We start from the raw sequence: 24,781 nt of genomic DNA, 5'->3' as shown, positions 1-24,781 counted from the left end.
AATAAAAAATGAAAAACAGTTTGGTCGGAAAATACTTTTGTATTGGTTAAAAGACCGTTCCACATCAACAGATGTGATAGGCGCATAATTCTTATTCTCTATATCAAAAGGAGTGAATTCAATTTCTAGAGATCCTTGTTGAATTTTTCCTATTAAAAATTATTAGACGAAGCAGATGATGTTAAACGTTGTTGAAAATCAATAAAAAAAAATACTAAAATATGTATTTATACTTAAATATGTAAAATAAATTTGGGTTTATTTCAATTAGAATTATTTAAATCGTACACATTTTTTATCAAATTTAAAATATTTCATTTCAATAAAAATACGTATTTACAATAAAATCCGTTTCCTAATGATAACATTTGAAAATATTTAAAATAAATTATTGAGTTATTACAATAAGAAATATTTAAAAGACAAGTTCCGAGTCAATCAACTATTAATTATTCGTAATTATATTATATGGGTAAGTATTAATGTCATTTTTTCTGAAATTAAAAACTTAAAAATTATGAACTAATATTGAATTAACAAAATTATATTTTTTTCTTGATTATTAGTTTAATGGACTAATATACTAATACACGGCAAAGTAGGTACTCCGAGCACTGTGTACAATTGTATCAACAATTTAAGCAAAACTCAAATTGTTCATACATTGGCCGAACTTTGTACGAGATCGGAGATTGCATGGACAAAGTGTTCACTGCCCAGATTCAAGTGTGCAAAGTGAACTAAATACAGCGCGCTGCATATTTAATATCAAATGGCATTTATATATAAAATAATACAGAAAATTATAAGAAGAACTTAAGATATTCTATGTAAAGCCCAGACAATCACAAATTCAAGGATCGGTTGAAATGGGCAATCAAAACATCAAAAATACACCATACCTAAAAATATTTTATAATTGTTAAGAACTAATCTAATAGAGAAAGCAACTAATAATACCTAACCTAACCTAACCTGTTGAGAATTTACCTATCCATTTAGAATATTTCTGATGATTAGAAAAATGCTTTTTTTTGTTGAAATAACATGTAAATTAATATTTTTGTACAAGTTCTTACTATGTTATAAAAGTGAAGTAATATTGTATATTCTTAATGCATACACTTTGATTTATATTTATATATACATATATTACTATTTCAATAACTTATTTATTACATTAAATGTTTTGTTTGATGACATTTATTACCTTTGTTAACAATTCATTTTTATTCTATGATGAAAGTAAAAAATACAAATTTAAAAGCTTCAGTTGTTAAGTTGTTTTAGTAGAGAATGTTGTTGCTAATTTTTAAGTGAGACTAATCAGTCAAAAATCTTTCAATATTATATTTATATTGATTTAGAAATATTATAAAAACATTATTTTAATAAAGGAAAAAAGTTTAGTAGGTAAATAAAATCAATGGCCATTGGTCAGGGGTTGTTTATATAGAAACTGAGAATACTGATAAATGACTTAATAATTTTAGTTATAGATGTATAATATTTAAGAGCCATTAGAACTTTTCATGAAGGATTATTGATTAATTAAATAAAACATTTTTGGATTTCTAAGTACCTATTTAGGTTTAATTGTGCATCATTCACAGAGACGTTGACAAATACCTACATCATTTAACATCTACACAAAAACAGAAAAATAAAATTGTTTTAATGGCAATCGCTACATATTATCTTTACCTGCCGCGTTAATTTAATTTTTAGTTTGATTAACAAATTATTTCTTTTTATATTGGTAAATGATAGCAATTTTGTGTTGTGCACTTTTGAATTTAGCTTTTTTGTCTATTAAATTAATATTTTTAAATAATAATAATTAACTTTGAGTAGTGGATGCGTAACCATAGGTGCCAAAATGGAAATTTAAAATTTTTATCATTGTATGTTTGGTGGGGGTTGATTAGACACTTGTATTTATTATCATAAATCATTTCTACTTAATACATGCTATCCAATGGAATAATATTTGTATTATTATTTTTTATTATTCTACGGAACGATACAGATATAACATCAATTAGTATTAGTATCCATTATTTTTTTAATTAAGGAAATATTGACAAATTTAAGGAATTATATTCCATCATAATATATGTCCTTTTATATTTTAATGCGAATGCATTGCAATTTGCAACCTGTGAGTTTTATTATTAAGAGCCCGAAAATTATTGAAATACAACCAAACATACTATGTTTCTTATCACAAGTCGTATGAAAAACTGTCATTTATCTTTGGCCGCCTAAACAATAATTTAAGGTAAACACGCGAAACGTGTTATCATTCTGTTATTTTAAATATTTAGGTTCTTTAATAAATGTATAATATATTATTATTTTATTTATTCATATTAATTCAATGAACACTATGAAAGTGCCATATGGATATTGTGACTTACGCGTCGAGCGAGTTAACGATGATATTATCAACACTTTTATTGAATGTAAGTAACATTTAAAATTGTAGGCCCAACAGTAGTGTAATCAATGGTGCATATATAAGTATTGGTGGATAGAGATTTTCAGTCAAATTGTTGACTAAATTTGCTGAACCGATTGTACATCTGAAATTAACATAATAGAGTTTTAAACACCTTTAACTACTTAAATTTTGTGGTCTTATATTTTTTTCCAAAATCGACCTGTTTAACTTTTAAATGCCGATTTCTGTTACATCTTCTCAATCATATTTAATAATATTTTTCTATCGCTTGAGGCATGCACACAACTATAGTGACAGTATTTGTGTTTTGCTGCTTCTTACTATTAACACCACTGCATCAGTGTAAGTGAACCTTAAACAGAAAATCCATAAGACACCTATACGGTTGACACTTAAGATTTATATATTAAATGCAGGGCAATACTTACAGAATAATTTGGACTCAATAATTTTATAAATATTTATTTATTTTTAATTTACACTTAAAAAATATAAAGTGTAATATTTTAGAATCCAGAAAAAATAAGCTTAGTTCTCTAAAAACAAATATAAAAATAATTCTAATGTTTTTCTTTATGAATATTTTTATCATATTAAGTATTTCATGTTAGCGGGTTCCCCCTCTCAATCATTAGTTATACTCAATTTCTGCTTATGATATATGTTGGTACCTACTAAAACATTGTTATTGTGGAAAGAAGTACTCTAAATAATTTTGCATTTATACTGCAATCAACGGCGACATCACTGTTTTATAGTAAATTTTGTATCTATTAAATTTCCTTGCTTTGGTTTATCAAATTAGATTTTTATATACTTTTAATCATAAATAATTCATTGTTATAAAAATTTTTTTTTAAATTATTTTTTCTGCTAACAATTTAATAAGTATTCTTATTTTTCATTGACGGCAGGTGGTTTATGATCAACATGTCTACTGCATACGAGCACAATATTCAAAATAACTGTTTTAAATTAAAAAGTCTCTTAAATTTTCAGAACAATTTTTGTTAGTACGTTTGAATATTCTCAGCATCATGTTGAATTTTGGATATACTAACAATGAATTAAATAACTAGTTGTAAAGTTAAAATTTATACCAAATCCCCTAAAATAAATTGTTATGGATATTATGATTCTAGAATGATGTTTAAATATATTTTTTTAATTTCTAATAGTGCATTTGGATAGTCTCAGGCCTCAGCACCATTCAGTGTTAAATATAACGACAATGAACTGTTTAATTATTTTTAAAATATGTATCAAAAGATGTAGCTTAAGATTAAATGATTTAAGTATTTAAATATTTTAAATTATATAAACATTGATTTGAAAATTTTTTTTTTTTTTTTAATATTGATATGATTATTGCCCATTGAATTGAACTATTTGATAATATGTTATGTTCACACACTGAATCATTGATTAAAAATACTTCAATTAATAGCCAATAAATACTAGTATTTATAATCATTGACTAGAGATATACATATGCTTCTATATCTTCAGTTTTCTTATTTCTTTTAGTATTAGAAATAGTTAATATATCATTGTATCTTTTAATACAAAAGATTTGTAATATTGGTGTATAAGTATTTTGTGGCAACACAATCTATTATTAATTGCCATTTAGAGTTTGTGTATTTTATTTTTTTAAATTTCATCTAACTATACATCCTATTAGTTTTTATATTTTATAATATTTTAATAATTTTTAATGATAATATATTATATAATATTTTCCATGTATGTATCAGATTCTAATCCTAAATAATAAATAATTTGGCATTATTCATTTTAATATTAAAAATGTCTTATTTAAATATTTTGTCTGCATTTTTTTTTCTATTATGAGAAATGTTTTGATATATGTAATTGTTTATAGATGGGTACACTTTTATTGCAGTAAATACTACAGTAAATTGTTCAATACTAGGTGTTGGAAATTCTAATAGAAAAAAAAGAAAAATTGCAGAATGTAATGGTGAAAACAATGAAGAAAACGACTGGATACCAACTCCTAAGTTAATAAATGTAAGTGTTTTACATTTAGTACAATATGCAATATTAATGTACCATTATGAATAGTATGATAGGCTCAATATATGTATGTGCCTTAATCATAGTTTGAAAATAATACTTTTATCAATTATACTGTTCTTCTCATAATAATATAGACATTACTATAAGAAGCCGAAATAATATTCCCTTAAAAAGTTTAAAACATTCTTCTAATATTCTTTACAAATGATAATAACGTATGCAAAAAAGATGCTTTTATATGCAAAAAATAAAGTATACAACACAAAACTGATATAAATAGCTAGGTATATAATAATAATAAAAAAAATAAAGTTTAAAAAACTTTAACTTTTTATTTATTTAATTAAATTAGGTAAATGATGTATTTTAAATTAAGAAAATTTTTCTCAAACAATTGACAACTATATTTTGTTCCATGTGCTCTCTGATGTTATATTGGTACGACGATCTGTTAAAATGTTTGTATGTAAGTATTGAAAGAATATTTGACGTCAAATGAACTCTTAGGAGCATGTTGAAAATCAATTATCATAGTGGTTGAACAATTATCTATAAGTTGTACCTCATTATTTCTATTCAAAACTTTTGCTACGTTATTCAAAATTATGAACTTAAGTTTTTTTTTTTGTTGAAGTTGATCAATTTTTAATTTAATTTTATCTCCATTTTCTCCGGGTATTTATTTAAGTTAAAAAATTTAAATATTTTCAATTAGGTATATAAAATCAACAAGAGACAAATTTGACTTTTATAAACTTTTGATGATTGTTACAAGCTCAAGAAAATGAATTTTAATAAATATTACATCATTTTCTATGGTTTTTAAGTCAAAAACTGTTATTAAATTAGGCGTTATTATTGTATATAATACATAACTCATATATATATATATTACATACTATTATTAGGTATAATATAATTTATTATTATATTTATGCCACTACAACACAAAGTATCGAAAATCTATAAAATTAATCAATATTTTCTCCTATATTCTTTATTATACAAAATATTCTTTTACATTGAAATATTCTCAAGTATGCAAAATTGTTTTACATTGATTTACGTGTTTCATGATTTATCAAAAATGTTAAATCTCTGTATGATTGCTTAGACTCAAAAAAAAATAAATAAAAATTCAAAACAATAAAATTCCAACCTCTAGACATAATACAAAAATAATAAGTATAAATCAGTATATTTTTTATATAAAAAAAAAATGAAACAAATATAAATGAATATGTGTTAGTTTTTTTATATTTTAATATTATATATAATAAATCATTGAAAGATGAAATCTAATTATATTTTTTTTTTAGTGTGATGATTTGAAATTGACTATAGTTAATCGATTGACAGTACAAATATCAAATATTGGACAACTGCATAGAATTGTAAGTAATATATATATGTTTCAGGCAAAATAGAAAATTGGGAAATGCACACAGTCTTGATTTAATAGTCTCACTAGCAAAAAATCTATACTTTTCAGTATGACCAAATAAATAAATTAACAAAGTAGACTAAGTATTAAAATTAAAAATTGTATTGAATAGAGTAGTATTTAAAGTCAATATACAAAACAAATTAATAATATTCCTATAAACTTGCCTAATACTATTATTATATAAATCACTATTTGAGAAGTAGTCCTAAAATTATTTGTGAGCACCTATGTTTAAAACGTTATGCTAAATATGTGTCAGCTTAAGGGTTGCTTTTGTCATTAACCCCTCCACTATCACCTCCATTAAATTATATAAATTAATAACATATTTATAATTAGTTATTAAATTAATTTGAAGTTATATTAACTTTAACGGTGTAATTGTTTAAAAGAAAGGAGCCTTAAATATTCCTTTAATTGTGGTCCCTCTCTTGAAAAATCCTGGATTTGCACTTTATAATACAGTGAAACCTCTGAATAGCTGACACTCTCGGTTGCCGAAATTTTGTCCGCTATTTAGAGGTGTCCGTTATTTAGAGGGAAACATTTTTTTTTTAATATGTATATAAATAAATTCAATAATTTTATTTTATATTATTTTTACATTAATTAAATACATGATAAAACTAACATTTCTGAAAAAAATCTGTTACTTTAGTTTGTTTACTAATTGCAGGCGTAGTTATTTCGCATGTTAAGGCATTTTCTAATTGGACTGTGTTTGAGTACAATGAACTATTTTGTACCTCGATAGAAGAAATATATTTACGTATGCCTTTTACTGCTAGTAATGCCTCTCGTAGACTATTTATTTGTGGAATTTCTTGATCTTCGGTCCCATCATTTTCTTCATCACTTTCTTCTTCGTTTTGTGTAGTCATGGACGTGGTCATACTATCAGATGGATTTTCGATATCGGTGTCGTAAGTCTCTACGCAATCGTCTAGTGTTATGTAGTCATTTTCCGTAATTTTATTGTCAATTACCTTAATAAGATTGCCAAGTTCTTCTATTGGTGTAAGTAGATCATCAACGTCTGTAACGTTGTTATCACGGTGCCTAAAGCCAGACCGCAAAAAGCATTTCTTCTCTGTTTCGGGTTGAATGTTTTTTGTAGATAAAGATACCCAGTAAATTGCATCCAACACGTTGATACGTTGACTTGAATTGGCATTCAAATCGGCAACAGCTTTACGTAACATTTGCGTACGATATAACTTCTTAAACTGATGGATTACTTCTTGGTCAAGTGGTTGGCAATGAGATGTCATGTTAGGTGGAAAAAACACAAGTTCAATATTTTTCATTTTTAAATGTGGATGAGGAGCCGCGTTGTCTAAAAAGAGTAAAACTTTTCTTTTATTTTGACCCATTCTATTATCAAATATCATAAGCCACTTAGTCATTATTTCAGTCGTCATCCAGGCTTTTTTGTTCCAATACCAATCGACGGGAAAGTTGTTAATATCCAATTTTTTGAAGGCTCGTGGACGTTTAGATTTGCCTATGACGAGTGGCCGTTCAAACTCACCTAACATATTAGAACACAAGAGTACAGTTAAACGTTCTTTTGAAATTTTTCCTCCTGTACATATCTCATTTTTGAACGCCATGGTTTTATCAGGTAGAACTCTATAAAACAATCCCGTTTCATCTGCATTGAAAATATCGCATTCTGCGTAATTTGCTATAATTTCGGGTATTTTTGCTTTCTAGTTATCAACGGCCTCTTCATCAACACTTGCTGCTTCACCGCAAACTGATTTAAAAGAAATATTATTTCTTTTCCGAAATTTTTCAAGCCAGCCATTAGAGCCTTTAAAATCAAATCCGTGTATCTCAGCGATATGCTTACTTTTTTCTTGAAGCATCGGTCCTGAAACAGGAAGATTTTTTTCTCGTAATTTTGAAAACCAGTTTAATACTTCATTGTCGATTACAGAGGTTTCTGTTTTTTGTAGCTTTGTCCATTTCCGTTTCTCTTCTCCATTTTCAGCCCAAGTTTTGTAAAGAGCGTCTTTATTTACTATAATATCCGCAATTTGTGTTTTACTAACACTAAATTTGTCTGCTAATGCACGAACGCCCATATTTGTATTTGATGTTCGAAATTCCAGAATTTCTATTTTTTCTTTTAGAGTTAATCGTTTTCTTTTGCTGGCCATAGCGCACTACAATAAAGTTTTTATATTGGCATCACAAACACAACTAAACGCACATAGGACAATGCATTAGTTACAATATTTCGTTGACGCGATAATATTTCAATGACTGAACGGATAAGATAAGATTTTCATATACAGTATAATAATGTACAAACAAAATAACTTAATAATTGAGGTTTTTATTCAGGTATTCCAAAATAATTCTTAATTTAAGATAAAAATTATTAACAGCAATGTCATAAAAGTGTCCGTTATTTAGAGTGTCCTGTATTTAGAGGTTTTCCTATACATAAATAGTGAAAATGTCCCCGTCCCCGAAAAAACGTCCGCTATTTGGAGGTGTCCGTTAAGGGAGGTTTCACTGTACATATATTAAAATGGGCAAGGAATTTAAACTATTTAATTTGACTAAACATACACAAAATAATGAATTATTATTTTTGTTTTTACACATTTTTATTATGCCAGTTTAAGTTTCCTTGAATTTTTATATATATACTTTATACAAAGTTATGTGTATTGTGAATAATAGTTATATCCTTGCTATCTAATTGAAAAATATCTACATTGCTCCTCACTCCTCTTAAACTAATTTGGATAGTTCGATATTATTTAGATATTCTTGTTTCAGTTCCTAATAAAGTCATAACCAGGGCTCGAGGCTTAGAGCACTTAAAATCTAACACTTAAAATAAAAAACACATTAAAAAAAACACTTAAAAACATCATTATAAGCACTCAAATAAGCATTTAAAAACTTAAATTTGAGCAAAAATTTTTAATCACTTTTTATTAAACCTTTCTTTTTACATGATAAAGTAGGTACTATAGACATAATTTGAAACTGTGCTAAAAATTATATAATTAAAGACTACAAAAAATATCAAAACATAATGATTAGGAAAAACTAAAAAATAAAAAATAAAAAAAAATAAATCTTTATATTATACAAAAATCAAACTTCACTTTCGAGACATTTTGCCCAATTGTTAATAGATTTTTTGATGAATTTTATGAAAAAACCATAAAAAGTAGATGAACTGGAAATAAGCATATTTTTAAAAGATTGTTGAATAAAGCAAAAAAAGTAATTTCAAATTTCATAATTGAACGTGTCTTAACATCACATACACTTCCATAGCACTCTGTTACATTTTAAGCCAATCCATAAATATAAGCAAATGCTTTAAGTCTCGAGCCCTGGTCATAACATAATTTTTAATAATAAATATATTAAAACAAATTATAATAATTGTATGTTGTTTTCATTTTTCATTAAACACTAAGCCAAATGAAAATAAAAAGGGCGGGCAAATGGGTATCGTTCTGCTGTATAGTAGAGATGGAGAGTAAGTCATTATAATGGATGTGTTAAATTTGAATGCAATGACAGGTATCATTGTATATGAAAAACGATTCTGAACGGAGATGATTTGTCAGTCTATGATAATTAGTAGGATATATTATATTATTACCTATAGGCTATATTTCATTAGTAATATATCGTTATTTTACGCAATTTCATTGCTTAAAAAAAGTCAAAATATTTTGAAAAATTAATTGTAAATGGATAATGCTAATACAAACATTTAGTGAAAATTTCAAGTATTTACAATGGTTCGTTTTTGAGTTACAGCAAAATAAAAATATAAATTTTGTTGTAAATTGGTTATGCGTAAAAATTTCCATTTTTCTGTTACTTTTTTAGGGGTTTTCTTGACGCTTTTCTAAACTACTGAAATTTTTTTACTTTTGACCCCCCCCCCCCTCCCCCAAGTACCAACTAGATTTATTTTCCTTTTCAAAGATCCAAAGAGGAGCTGAAGTAAAAAATAAAAGCACTATTACTACATCAAAACGTGATGACAGATACAAAAAAAAAAATCACATCATTGTAAAATCAATACATTCATCACTCCGTTCAGAATCAAAAAAAATACATATGTATTTTTACATACAAACATGTATGTAAATACATAATACAAAATTTAAAATACAAACACATTTTTACATATGTAAAAATACATAAAAATAAATAAATAAATATTACATTATCCACCCAAATCATTCATAATGTCCATTAGTGGAGTCATTTATATCTGGATTTCACTACTATTCGGTAATCTGGATATTTTAAACTTTTTGCTTAGTTATTTAAAATTTAAATATTTGTTATTTAGTTCATAAGTTTTAGACTGTTTTATTTAAATCGGTAAGACTTAAAGTTTAAAAATAAATGTTTAGATTAAAAATATTAGTAAATTTTTTATCATAATATGCAATTATATTATTTATTGTTGAGAATATTATATTATCTCAAACATGTTTAACTTTAATATGTTTTTTCAATGTACTTGTAAGTTTATTTTTTTTTAAATGTAAAAATTTAATTTATTCAGATAACTGAAAATCCGTGTTTTTGACATCACTAATATACATACATTCTTCTTTGCTAGTGACATTTACAATAATTGAACTGTTTATAAAAATTATTTAATTTAATTTTTTTTTTTTTTTTTTAGTTTAATTCCCAAAATTTTAAATTGTTTAATATTCTTGCAGTAGAACCATTGAATGATCAAGTTTTTCAAGTATGTACTATTATTTTAATTTTAATATTTTTTGTACTCTACATTGTACTCTACCCATAATATATTTTGCGAGAACCTAACTTAATATCAGGGGTGTCCAACCTGTGGTACATTTGACGTTATTAAATGGCACGCTAGCATCAGATAAATATATTATACTAAAACATTGTGTAAAGTAAATAATAAGTATTAATTATTAATGGGACATTCTCAATTTTGTATTTTTTTTTTTTTTTGGCACAATAAAGAAAAAGGTTGGTCACTTCTGGTCTATTATATGTTCAGTGTTCATACAGAAAATGTCCATTATTTTAAATATTAAATTTAAAAAAAAAAATTACTTGTAAGCCCAGCTTTTGAGAAAAATGGTAAAATGGTGAGTTCCACTTAATGTGATCATTGGTTTATAGAATCAACCCTTTATTGGAATCAAAATTGAAAATACAAACCAGATCTTATGTTACTAATGTTAAATTACCTTTTTATTAGAATCAGCAAGTATCGGATAATTGAATAATTTTTAAGAACATTCTTATCATTTTAATGGTATTTCAAACTTGCACTAAAAAGAAACAAGAATTGTTTTGAAAAAGTTAAAAGGAGCTATTCAAAAGTATGGTGATAACGATACTTTTCAGTTGTTCCAAAAGTTATAGGTGCAATGTAAATACATTATTATTTATTTATTTTTAAATATTTAAAAATCATGTATATATTATATTAATTAAATATGGATTTTAATTTTAGGCTCAATGAAAATGAAATTACATTAGTAGATTCTCAAGTACCATCAAAAATAAATAATTTTTTTACTTTATTTTAAATGTATTTTATTTTAATGTAATTTTCAACATACATGTAAATATAAACTCATCAATAATAATAAAAAAAAATGTTTTATGGAATCAACTGATTAATTGAATCAAAATGATCTGAACCAATGTGATCAAATTAAGCGGAACTTACAGTACAATGAAATAATTTTTTGAAAAACTATCCATTACCTACTTTAGTAATGGTTATTTGCTATTCTTTCGTGTATAATAATATAATATAAAAAGAATATATTCAATAAAATGTTGGTATTTTATTTTACAGTATAATTATTCTTATTATATTAAGTTTTTTCTTAGAGCTTAGAAGATTTTAACATGAGTTATCATTTATAATTTTATAAGTATTATGTATTTTTGATGCAATAAGTATGGACAACCTGTAAAATATAGAAATATATATTTATACTTTAGACTAGATATATTAAATTTATGCTCTTCTCATCACAGGTATTTTTCTATACATTTTGTGATTATGTGTATTAATTTTTAGGACATATTGACTTCATCGTCTATTGATATAATAACTTGTAATAAAAAAACATCTGTAAATCCAAAGCAGTATACAATTGCAATAGAAAAAAACATTTATTTTGAAGTATCTTACGCGCCTATGTTAGTAAATTATGTTGCTCGTCAAGATACTTTAAATTTAGCTCATCTTTTGCATATAAAAGGAAAATCAAAAGTAAACAATAAACCTTTTAAGTTAAAGTAACTTTTTTTAAAATTATTTTTTATTTCAGAATGTAATTGTTTCGAGCGGAGCAGTTAATAAATTAGACATACGTAATCCTCATGATGTGATGAATTTGTATCCTTTGAGTTACATAATTAAGTTTTATGATTTACTAATATTTTAATAAGGCAATATCAATGTGTCCGATATTGCAGAAAAGATTTAAGTAGTAACAACTAATAAGTATAAATTCTATAAATGTTAATATTCTATATTTCTTTGCTAAAATTGTTGGTAAAAATATAAAATACCATATAATTGATACTGACAAAATGATGTATGTAGATATAATATTTTTTTTAAGATAAAAAATCAAGTATGCCAATAAAAACTTTATTATTAAGAGGACGCCATACCCGCATGTGTTATCTCTGTCTTACTAACGTACATCATTATAAATTTTCGTTCAGCAGAATACGTTTTGTGATGTTAGCTTGAATATTAGAGTAAATTTACCTATTATCATTTTAAAGTGATTTATAGCTATGTAAAACATAACAATTTTTCATAACTCACTTTAAAATAATAATATCAATAAAAGCATATTACGTTTTCTAGATAATTTTCTTACCTTTAAATTTGATAATAGGTAAATTTACTCTAATATTAAAGTTAGTATGATAAAATGTATTCTTCTGAACGAAAATTTGTTATGATGTACGTTAGTAAGACAGAGACAACACATGCGGGTATGGCGTCCTCTTAATTTTTTTAGTATTTGATAATATTATGAAAATACATTTAATCTCTAATAATTTATTAACATTGTTTAATTTCTTTTTCTTTTTAAAGTTATAATTATAATTTAAAAAAACTTACTTTTTTAAATAATTATGTCGTGAACTTTGTTTTTTTGTATATTTTATTATACAGTAGCGTTGTAGTAATCCGAAGAGAATTGGGGAAAAGGATTGTTCAGATTACCTATAACTTAGTTACAAAATTGTCTTGCAATATTTTTTTTACTAATTTTTGTATAAACTATTTGAGTAAAATATATATAATAATTAATTACATTTTTTTGTTAAATTTGTTAAAATTATTTTCAGTTTTAAATTATGTACAGTATTTAATTATATATAAGTACAATAATAGAATGGTGGTGATGTACACACAAAGCTATTCGGCTTACTACGTCGTTACTGTATTTGACATTTTGTGACTACTATTCAAGTTTCACAATTAATTAAATATTTTAAACTAAATTAAGAACTTCACATTCGTCTTATGGATTTTAATATAAATTAACTTGACTTTAAGTTTAGAGGTATTTTACTAGGTCTTTCAAAGAAACAGTCAAAAGAATCAATCACACGAGGATGTTATTCAATTATATTACAGAGCTGTATGCTATTATAAATATGTTTTTAAAAATTTAAAGTATTAAATAAATAACTATGAACTTAAATATTTCAGATGAGAAAAAAATAGGAAAGTCAGCAATTAATATAGTACCAAGAACAATCAATTCATAATATTGTAAATAATTTTTAAAAATTATATATATTTAATGATTTGTTTTTATTTTTAATGGAAAAAGAATATTGTTAGATAGATAATTTTTTTAACAATGCAGAATAAGCTCTCAAAATCAAAAAGGGTTTTAATATAGTACAAAATTGTAACTATTTATGAATTTTTTAAGATGAATAAACTAAAAGCAAATAAGTATAAGTGATTTTTTAAGTATATATAAATTGTATTGTAAAATTAACTTAACCCTATTATTTGCAATTCGGCATACAATTGCTAATTAATGATCTTGTACTTTAATCATATATGGATTAAATTAGTTATATTGCATACCGTTTGGATAATTAAATTTTTATTCAATTACTCAACTTGTGGCTGATCCAACGATCACTTTCCTCCTACCAGCTACCACCAAGTATATTATAATAAAAAAAATAATATGGAGAAATAAATACTAATAAATAAATATTTTAGTTTTATTACATTTCTGTATTATGGTCATTAATTATAGAAATGTTTGTATTATGATCATAATATTGAATATTACCTTCAAATTAATATTGTTATACAACGTATTATGAGTATTGACATTTAATATTTATAATTCGAATAAAGGATAATTGTACAGTGTTTGATAAATACAATTGAAATATTAGTTTTTCAAATAAAAGTATATCTTATACATATTGACATTTGCTCTGTACCATATATATTATATCCATTGTTTCATCAGCAAAGTTGAAATTCAGCTTTTATAATTCATTCCAAAATGATATTTGAAGTAATATAAGTAATATACCCAAAAACATTACTTAATAAATCCATTTCGAATGTAATATGATAAATAAATTGTATTCTTTTGAGGATTTAAACCCAGTTGTTATATCCTAATTTTTAGAGTTTATTTTGGCTTTACCAAACAGATTATCTCAAGAATCTTATACTTATTGAATATCATCTTTGAATGACTTCCAACCCTTACTGTAAATGACCGCCCACACTGGGTCTTGCAGTATGTGGTAGCTTGAATACAGGCCACCTGAGCTACCGTCCGTGGTTGGTCCTGGTCGGCTACCGTTCTCCACTTTTCGGCTATTTCCCTGCCGCTCATTTTGTCTTTAAGGGGTGGTTACTGGTTAGTATAGTAATTGAATTTTTTTTTATGTGTGCAAATGCGTGTTTTAGGCAGGACACATATATTTTTCGTAGTGGTTGCTGGTCGGTGAGGAAGACTCCTTTTCCGACATGCTTCGCTAGTCTTACCGGCCTTACCATTTCGACGCGAACCCGGCATGAAAATCTTTGTGGGCCTTAGACAGGTGGTGTGCTTTATAGTAGACTACGTCGTCTTTGCCGAACTTCACCGGTGTTCTGGTATTCTTCCTCGGTTTTACCACTATTTTTTCCCAAAACGGGTTTCTCCTGCTCTACCTTCTTCCCACGATTTTTTGATATAAATCTTTGCCAAATTTGACAACGACTATCCCTGGGTCTCTTGCATTTTTTGCCTAGGATAAAGACCGCGGGTGGGTAGTATGTCTACTAACAGGTTTAACAGGTCTATTCGATAGACCTGTTTTAAATCAAAAATCGGATGGTGGGTAATTTTGTGTCCCAAGATTTATGGTTGCCGTCGACGAGATGTGCGCGCAAAATTTTTTTAAAATCCTGATTACGACGTTCGACTAGGTTGGCTCTCAAATAGTAGGTAAATCGGAGTTGTCGAACCATCAGCTCTCCAGCGTTTTAATTCGTTTAGCATTTCGTTCGATAAAAAGCTGTTATGACAGACACACGCTGGGATAATCGAAACGTAAAAAGAATTCACGTTCTAACGTTTCAGTTATTTTCTTGGAGGTAGCTGTTCCTAGGGAGTAAGCGTCAGTCCACCTACTAAAAAAGTTGGTCGCTACCAGTATGCACGATTTTTCCTTATTGGAACGTGGGTATGGGCCCACGAGGTCGACACTGATAACTTCCCATGGTTGTCGGGGCGTTCTAGGTTGCATTGGGACTTGGGTCATTAAGACGTGCGGTAAGTGATTTCGTGTAGATGCATATGTGGCACGCATCAACATATAACCTCATTTCGTTCTTTTGACCTTTCCAATAATACCGTTATTAAACCGCCTAGTACGACTTAATCCAACCAGGATGATTGGATAAAGCGTGGTACAGAGACAGATTAATGACTTATAATAGTTGACTATAGGTCGTAGGTTGTAGCCTAGGTTGTTTGTTTTTAGTTGTTTTTTTTTAATAGTGTTAATACTCGTTATGGCACCCAAAAGAAAATGCCACTTTCGTGACGAGTTTTCTGCTACTTGGAGTTTTATTAAAAAAGGAAGAAATAAATTTGAAGCATATTACTCTTTTTGTAAAAGTTATTTTCAAGTTGATCACGGTGAAAATTTTAACAAATTCGATCATATTAAATGTAACAAACATAAAAAAAAATGCTCAGTTTAAATATACTAGTGAAAAAGTGACCAAATTTTTTGTAACTCCTGATACAGAGTAGAAAATTGATTAATGTTTATATCGTAATTTTTCATCATAATAAATTTAATTCACTAGCCTGTACCTCAACACTTCATTCAAAATTATTTCCCGACTCAAAAATTGCTTGTAAAATTTCAATTGCACGAACTAAAAGGCACTGCAATAGTTAAATACATTTTAGCTTAACATACAGTTAATTTATTTAAATCCTATTTAGAAAATACAATTTTCTTTAGTTTGGCGCTAATAATCATAAATCAGAAAAAATATTTATAATAATTATTCAATATTTTAAAAAGTTAGATGGTACAAAAAGTCAATTAATAAAAAAGAGTTCCCTTAAAAACGAAACATCAAAAACAATTTCATAATATTGTATTGATATATTAAATAATTTAAAAATACCTATACAAAAATACATTGCATTTTGTGTAGATAATGCAAACACGAACTTCGGCGGTATTGATAGTAAAGGACAAAATAATATTCTTTTTTAAATTAAAAGAAGCCGTTCAAAATGAACTTGAATGTTGTTGGTTGCTCTGTTCATATATTGCACAATACTATTTCTACAGCAAATACGTTTCGTTTTGATGCCGAAATGATCATATTTCATATTTGGATACTTTTTTATTTACACTGTGAGAACAGAAAAACTAAAAGATTTCCATGAATTTGTGAATATCAATTACAAAGCTATTTTAAATCATTCCAAAACTCAGAGGGTATCATTGCTGCCAGCAGTGGAAAGAACCTTATCTATGTGGCCTGCACTAAAATCGTTTTTTCACTCCGATGACACATATAATAATCAATCTATTACTTTTTTTATCCAAGATGGTATGTTGTGTTTTCATATCATCAATTTTTGTAGCAATCTTCCTATTTTTCACAGGTGGTATCTCAATATTAAATCCATTACAAACAGTAAGACTGCTTTATGGTTATTGGTTAGCTTACTTCATGGTTACGACGGTTACGTGACTGGCGTCGCGGTGATATCGTTAGATTATCCCAACTTCTATTATCAATGGAAATGTACTTGATAAAAAAAAAAAGTAAAATACGTAGCCTGAACTGTCAAAAATTACTAAACTGATTTCTGTTTATAAAAACGTTTATGAACTCCTAACTAAAAAATAAAAAATAAAAGCTAACTCCGCAAACCCGCAGGGGATGCCATGGCATACCCGGCATCCCCCCTGCGCACGCCTATGCCTTTATTAACGAACTTTTATCAAACTGGTATGTAAAACTATTTTGTTAATAAAAACATAATACAATATTTTACTTGTTTAAGTAATTCTATACTATTTCTACTATAAAGTTGCCGTACATCATATCGAGTAGACAATCAAATAGATGGAAGTTATTATTGGACCTAGTAATTAAGTCTCATAAGGATAAATTATTTAACACAAATAATGACAATGAAATCATGGAAAATGTTGATGTAATATTATCACTAGGTAATAATTGTTAACTCAAATTTAATAATTATTTTGTATGATGAGTAAGTAACATATGTTTTATTTATTTTTTAGATCAAAATAATGTGTTGAGTTTTGCTGAAGAATCAAGCTGTGCAAATGAGGACAATGAAATTATGGATTATGATAACTTTGTTTCCTTAGGTATTAATTTAAATAAAACAATATGATTATGTTTTTATGTGAACCTATTTCTTACTGTATTATCTAATATATATATATTAGATCCCAATGATGTTAATGAGTTGAATTTTGATTATGAATATAATGAAGAATTAAATAATGTGATAAATAAGTCTAATGAAACTTTGGTTTATGATGTCACCTTAGGTATTATTTCAATAAAATAATATATGTTTTAATGTGTAGTGTTATAGTATTATTTAAAAAAAAATATTAATTATTTATTCATTAATAATAAATACCTAAGTTTCTTAAAACATAATATTAGGTAGTTACCAATAAAGTGTTTTGTGAATAGTTTTAAGTTCTTAATGTTATGACTATTATTTTTAATTAATCGACTAATTGTATTCATATAATTTATGAATTTTTTTTATACTCAAATATGAGTTGATTTATTTTTTATTCATTAAAATATTAAGTTTATTTAAATATTGTATTTTTATTTTTTACTACGAGGAAGAAGGTAGCTATAAAATATTTCTTTAAGTTTCTAATAAAATTTATATGTTTTATATAATATTTTGTAAATTGTTTTTTTTATATTAAAGTTATTAAGTTAATTCATATTTTGTTTATACAAATATTTATTTTGAATAAATAAATTCTAAAAAAAAAAAATAACAAGAGATTAAAAGGTTGTGATCTCAAGTTTAAATTAATCTTGTAATTATTACTAAATTAGATAAGACTGTAATAAGGTATGAAAATGTGTTCCTTCAACTATTAGTAATAAAGCTTGTGCATTTTTAAATTTAATATTATGTATAAATTATTTACTTATAACATGTTGGGTTATTATATAAAAATTTTAATTTATATAATACATTTTACAATTTTTTATTTATGACTTATAAGCTCTATAAAATAAGTATGATTAATAATATTTTAGTTATTATTAATGGTGCAGAATAACACTTATCTAATATAATTTAATGATAATAACACGTATCTTCCAATGGAATAACACGTATCTCACATACATTTACGTAATAACACTGATCTCATTAAAATTAAAACAAGCTATTAAAATGTTAGAAATAACACAATTGGCCTAGTGCATTATAGTTATTCAATAAAATAAAAGTCTAACAATGACAATTTTTTGATTGAAAAGCGATTTATTTAGTTTATTGTGTCTCCTGAACAGTTTTAAAAACTTGAGATACAAGACAAGATAATGCTATGACGGTAACGATGTGAAATTTGTGTGACGTTCAAGTGACATGACCACAATGAAGAAAATATGAATACTGAATGTGACATTTTGTATAACTAAAATTGAGCATAGTTATCGTTACAAAAATGCAAGAAAATTGTATAAAGAACACAGCGATAAATCAACAAAACTAAAAACTGATTACTCTATAACTGTAACAACCGCATATTCCGCAAATTTGCAAAAGGTAATAATGTTACCAAGAGTAGATTCATTTGAAAAAGTAATTTTTGTTCGAAGATTAACTGCATACCACAAAAGTTTTGTTCTACTCGGCAATAAATCTATAAATTACATATTTTCTTGCATTTGGCATAAGGCAATAAGTGGCAAAAACAAGGAAGACATTATTAATAATTACTATACATTTTTGATAAGCTTAAGAGATATTCCACATGTAGTGATTTGGCTTGACAATTGTTCAAGCCAAAACAAAAATTGAACATTGTTAAGGTTTTTAAGATTTTCAAACGGCAACAAATATTATTGACTTTTTCTTTTTTGAACCCGATCATACTTTTATGAGTGCTAATAACTTTCACCATCAAGTAGAATCGTCGTTAAAGAAACAAAAAAATATATGATTTTAATGACTGCAGATGCAATTCAATATGCCAAAAAAGACAAAATCATTGTGAAACAAATGCAAATTGAGGATTTTTATTAATGGAAGGATAACAAATCTCAATTAAAAACATCAAAAAGCGCCAATAGAGTTTTATTAAGAGACAACATAACGGTTAGAGCTGAAAGAAATAATTTTAATTTACTGTATAAAACATACCTAAAAAAAAATGATTACCAAGTATTAGATAAAACACGTTTAAAAAAGACTGCCATGCCAGCACACATAAATTAACGATGTGGTATTCCGATCACCAAGAAAAATGATTTCCTAGATCAATTAAAACAAGTTTTGCCAGAAAATCGAAAACCATACTGGAAAAACTTACCATCAACAAAATATATCAATTGATCAGTGTCTAATCTCTGTACAAATATGTGATTATAATATTATTATTACCTTACTTATAGATCTCGATCACGAATTAAGATATTCTGGATACGGAACGGGCGCTTATCAGTTGATACTTAAATCTTCTTTGACTATGACAGGATATACAGCGCTAATCGTGATATATATGTGAACTAATATAGTATGATAGAGTGATTACAATTGAATCTCAGAAACATAAATACATAATGAACATTTTTAAATTTGAACAAGTTGTTTAATTATTTTATAACATAAATTAAAATTAAATAGTGCACCTTTTAATGTGACACCAATTTTGACAATTTATTTTTAACTCTATTACTAGGTTGTTTTTGTTTATTTGTTTGGTAACTGAACTGTCTCATCATCATTACTAAATACGATGAAAAAATATATTGCACAACGTCTTCTTTATATTCGCTAGAAGGAAATGGAATAATATAATTATTTTTAAAGAAATGTTCAACTGTATCTTCAAAAACATTTGCACTTGCGGCATGGATCGAAAATGAAACCTCAATTTGTTTTATTAAATGTAAAAATTGTATCCGGGTGTGTTGAAAATACCAAGAGTCTTCAGGTTGACGAGTTGAGCAGCAGGTAAATCAATTTCTTTACCGCTAGTTGTTATGCCTAACAAATATAACTCACTTTTAGTTTTCTTGCTTAACCTCCGAGTTAGATATCTTGTAAATCAAAAACAAATACATTTAATGGCTATTTATTAATTTTATTAAAATAATGGTTACTTATTTACCCAGCTAAATAGTATACAACACAGTCAAATGTTACATACTCGGAGAAATCATTATTTTTAAAAAACATCATTCATATCCCATCGGAACTCTGTCTGATGATTCAAAAAATTTCTAAATAATATATCAATTATAGGTATGTTTAATGACATTATACAATCAAAAATTGAGGATTTTCAAACTTATACTTTGTTTACTTCTAAAGAATCTTGGTTTAACTATGATATCAAAACATAACAAAAACCATATTCTTCTAATAAATAATCTACTAAATCGATAGTTGACTTGAACGTCATCCGCAAAGATTCAGAAGTGCTTTTAGTTAGATATTCTTTTTCTTGAATAACATCTTTTTCTAAATTTGCTTCCGATTCGTTCAGCCAAGTAGACTTTGATTCAAGACCTGAAGTAATACATTTTAAGTAAAAGTATATATTTTTAGTAGTATATAAAATAATAAATAAGTTACTCAGTATACCAGTACAGCATCATCAGAAACATGCAACATACATTATTCACCATACTACCATTAACATTTACAGTTTACTTCAAATATTAACCAAAAATATACAGTTATAAATAATTAACACAATAAAACGAATAGTGGCTTAGCAAGGAATTATTCAATTGACCCTCATCCAAGTAGTCCTTTAAAATCTTGCTATGCCATACATTCAACACAAACAAAACCTCTAAGTCTTTGCTTTTTTTCCTAATTCCTTCAGCAGGTAACTTTCTGTTCATAGCATCAAACATATCGTTAATTTTTAATGTAAATGCTTGTGTTTCTAACGAATTGTTAAGACCGGTACATTCTTGTGCCCGGTAAAACTGTATTCCTACTACCATAGATTTGCTAAGTACCTATATTTACATTTTTTACAAACTAAAATAATTTAATTAAATTTATAAAATCATAAAATTATAAAATGTAAATTACCTGTGTGGCATATTTAACTTTCATTTTGGTGAGATTATTAAGTTCCACGTCATGAGATTTTTGGACATATTTTTAACATATTTTTTGAGTCATTGTTAAAAACTTGACAGTAATGATCCCACTTAATACAGTCCTGGGAAGGATGAGTCTTGGAAAAAATAGTAAACATTTAAATTTCATTATTTCAATTCAAAGATGAACATTTACAAAAAAAATAAATATTTAAATTAAAAATTCTAATATTGTTTACTTTAAAATATTGATTTTGATATAATTGGTTCTTTGTATTTTTTATAGTATGTGGAGCGTCACACAGAACAAAATCTTTACAAGTTTCATCGTATGGGTTTTCAAAGAAATTTTTTAAATCTGCTTTTTTACCACTTACACCCAACATTTTATACATAGTTTTATTTGTTGAAGCTCCATCACTGGTAAGTGCTACAATTTGCAATCCAGAATCTTCTAATAGTATAATAGCTTTGAGAACCAATTTAGCAAGATTAACATCTGTAATTTTTGAAATGAATAGATAGGTACTGATATAAGCTAAATATATTATAAAAATAGATTTTTTAATAATACAAGAATGACTGACCTTTAACTGATCCTTTTAATGCAAACACAGCTATAGGTTGGGTTATATTATCAGCCAAACTTTGCCATGGTCAGCTTGCTCAGAACTTGATATTTTATGTTCTACTACTTGACAAAAATTTTCCAAACCACTATATGTTAATGTTCTGCTATTTACATTTAAAAAAAAAATTCATCCAATAATAAAAAACTTTTTTTTTGGTTTTATGTTTTATTTAAGAATTCTTTTTTAATAAGCTGAAAAATGTATTATCGAATCCACATTCACTTTTAATAGCTAATAAATGTTTTCGAATAGTTGTATCACATGGCAGAGGTAATAAACCTTGGTCGCGCAAGAACTTATATCCCGATGAAGATCTATAATGTATATCTATATATATATATAAACCTTAATTAAAATAGAATCGTCCAATTGTCAAAATAATGTCTACTTTTAGGATTTTTAAACTTTGCAGTAGCGAATACTTCATGTAGTAAAATTGATTGACATTTTGAAAATTCCTGAATCTTCGATTAATTTTGTTAAGATGCTATTTAAGACTTCTTTCATTTTATTTTTTATTGATATCAAATGTGATTTTAATTGAGAATTTTTATTTATTGTCCTAGATACCTGAAGTCTTGCTTTATTTGTTATACATCTGAATCTATTTAAATTATGTCTTTTACTAGGGGAGAAATATAATCTAACTTGTTTACCCTTTGAAATTGAATAAGACTTTTTTCTGATTGAGTATAGTAATCTCATACACCATAAACAGCTAGTTCTTCATCATAGTTAAAAAGTAAAAACATTAATTAATTAATTAGTTACTTACACAAAATGTATAGGTAAATATTATTCAATCTAAAGAATACAATTTATTTAACATCTAATGTTATCTAAAAATATATTATTTATTAAAACTAGTAAGAAGATTTAATACCTATTGTCCCTTATAAAACTGGAACAGTTCAAGTGTTTCCAATACCCATTAACCTTTTCACATTGAGAATCGATTGATGCTTTTACATTAGGAAATTTACTTATTAAATCAGCATCATAACATATTTTTTACTTATCAAGATTTTTAATTGAACATTCTATATCTTGTACAGATATTACTGAATGACATAACATAGGGAAATACTATTATTGTCGTTCCACAATAATTTCTTTATTCATTACATTAATTGTAATCTTAGAATCTGTTAAAAATTATTATAAAATATAGCCAGATAACAGATTATAGTTGACAAAGTATAATATGAACTAATTAATTAAAATATATTAAATTTTATCTTGAGATTGAAATTCTTTTAAGAAGACTTAATGTAAAAATGTGATAACACATTCATTTATAAAATTTATAATAATAAAAATTTACTTAAAATAATGGGTAGGTCATACTACCTTGAGTTACTATCAGTTGTTTTTAAATGATACGTCGGTAATCCTGATTGAGTTCAGTTAATTTTAAAAATGACTTTGTTAATTTCTTTTCAAAACTATTTAATGAAACATCAGTATATCATTTCTGAGGTAATTTAATAGCCACACACATATTTATTAAATTAAATAAAGATTCCTGCATCATATTATGCTACAAAAGTATTTAATTATAAGTTTAATGAGATTGAATAGAATTTTCTATGAATATACATACATGTTATGAATCGCAGATATAATTCATTGAAGACATTTCAGTAAATTCTGTGTTTTCATTATAAACATTGGTTGGTTCCTAAAAAATATTTGTATTTGTTAGAGATAATAAGTAAACATGTTAATTCAATTTACAACCATACTTTAGTAATGCTCACAATTGAAATATCTTGGTCTGTATTTACAACATTTGGTAAAGATGTTTTTGATAATAATTGTTCAGCTTCATTTTGACATATATTCACATCCTCCTTTGTATTAATATAAAATAAGATTAATATTGGTGCATGATATGTTGTATTTTACTATTTATACTGTATAATATATAACTATACTTACACATAATGTATTTTTATCTGAATTACCATTGCCTAAAAATAAAGTTGGTATAGCTTCTTCTCTTAATCAAGGTTATTTTAAACATATCTAAAGTAAAATAAATTTTGGTGTTGAGTAAATAAGAAAGAAGGTTGATGAAGAAAAAACAATCAATAATATAAAATATGCTTACTGAATAAGCACTTGTTCAGACACCCAAGATCTATTATGCTTTCTTCCAAAAAATGGTCTCCACACATTCTCAATCTTTTACTCAAAGTTATTCTCACTGCTTTTTCCCATTCTTCATGTGCATATTTTGCAGTGGCGAAGCTTGGGTTCGGGATTAGGGTAGACAAATTTAAAATAATATTTTT

At 26.1% G+C, this 24,781-nt stretch overlaps 1 protein-coding gene across 1 annotated transcript; it reads left to right on the top strand.

Moving 5' to 3' along the window:
• Nucleotides 1-2,303: 2,303 nt before the first annotated feature.
• LOC113556226 (ribonuclease P protein subunit p30-like) lies at nucleotides 2,304-16,494 on the top strand. Its single transcript, XM_026961047.1, has 8 exons — nucleotides 2,304-2,465; nucleotides 4,350-4,498; nucleotides 5,827-5,901; nucleotides 10,642-10,710; nucleotides 12,037-12,231; nucleotides 12,290-12,357; nucleotides 13,548-13,627; nucleotides 13,699-16,494. The coding sequence occupies exons 1-8, from the start codon at nucleotides 2,381-2,383 to the stop codon at nucleotides 13,755-13,757; spliced, it is 780 nt and encodes a 259-aa protein (XP_026816848.1). The 5' UTR covers nucleotides 2,304-2,380; the 3' UTR covers nucleotides 13,758-16,494.
• The last annotated feature ends 8,287 nt before the right edge of the window (nucleotides 16,495-24,781 follow it).

Source organism: Rhopalosiphum maidis, chromosome 3 (assembly GCF_003676215.2).
Source record: "Rhopalosiphum maidis isolate BTI-1 chromosome 3, ASM367621v3, whole genome shotgun sequence".
Taxonomy (NCBI): Eukaryota; Metazoa; Arthropoda; class Insecta; order Hemiptera; family Aphididae; genus Rhopalosiphum; species Rhopalosiphum maidis.
Note: the sequence above shows the minus strand (reverse complement) of the source record. Positions and strands in the feature narration are given on the sequence as shown.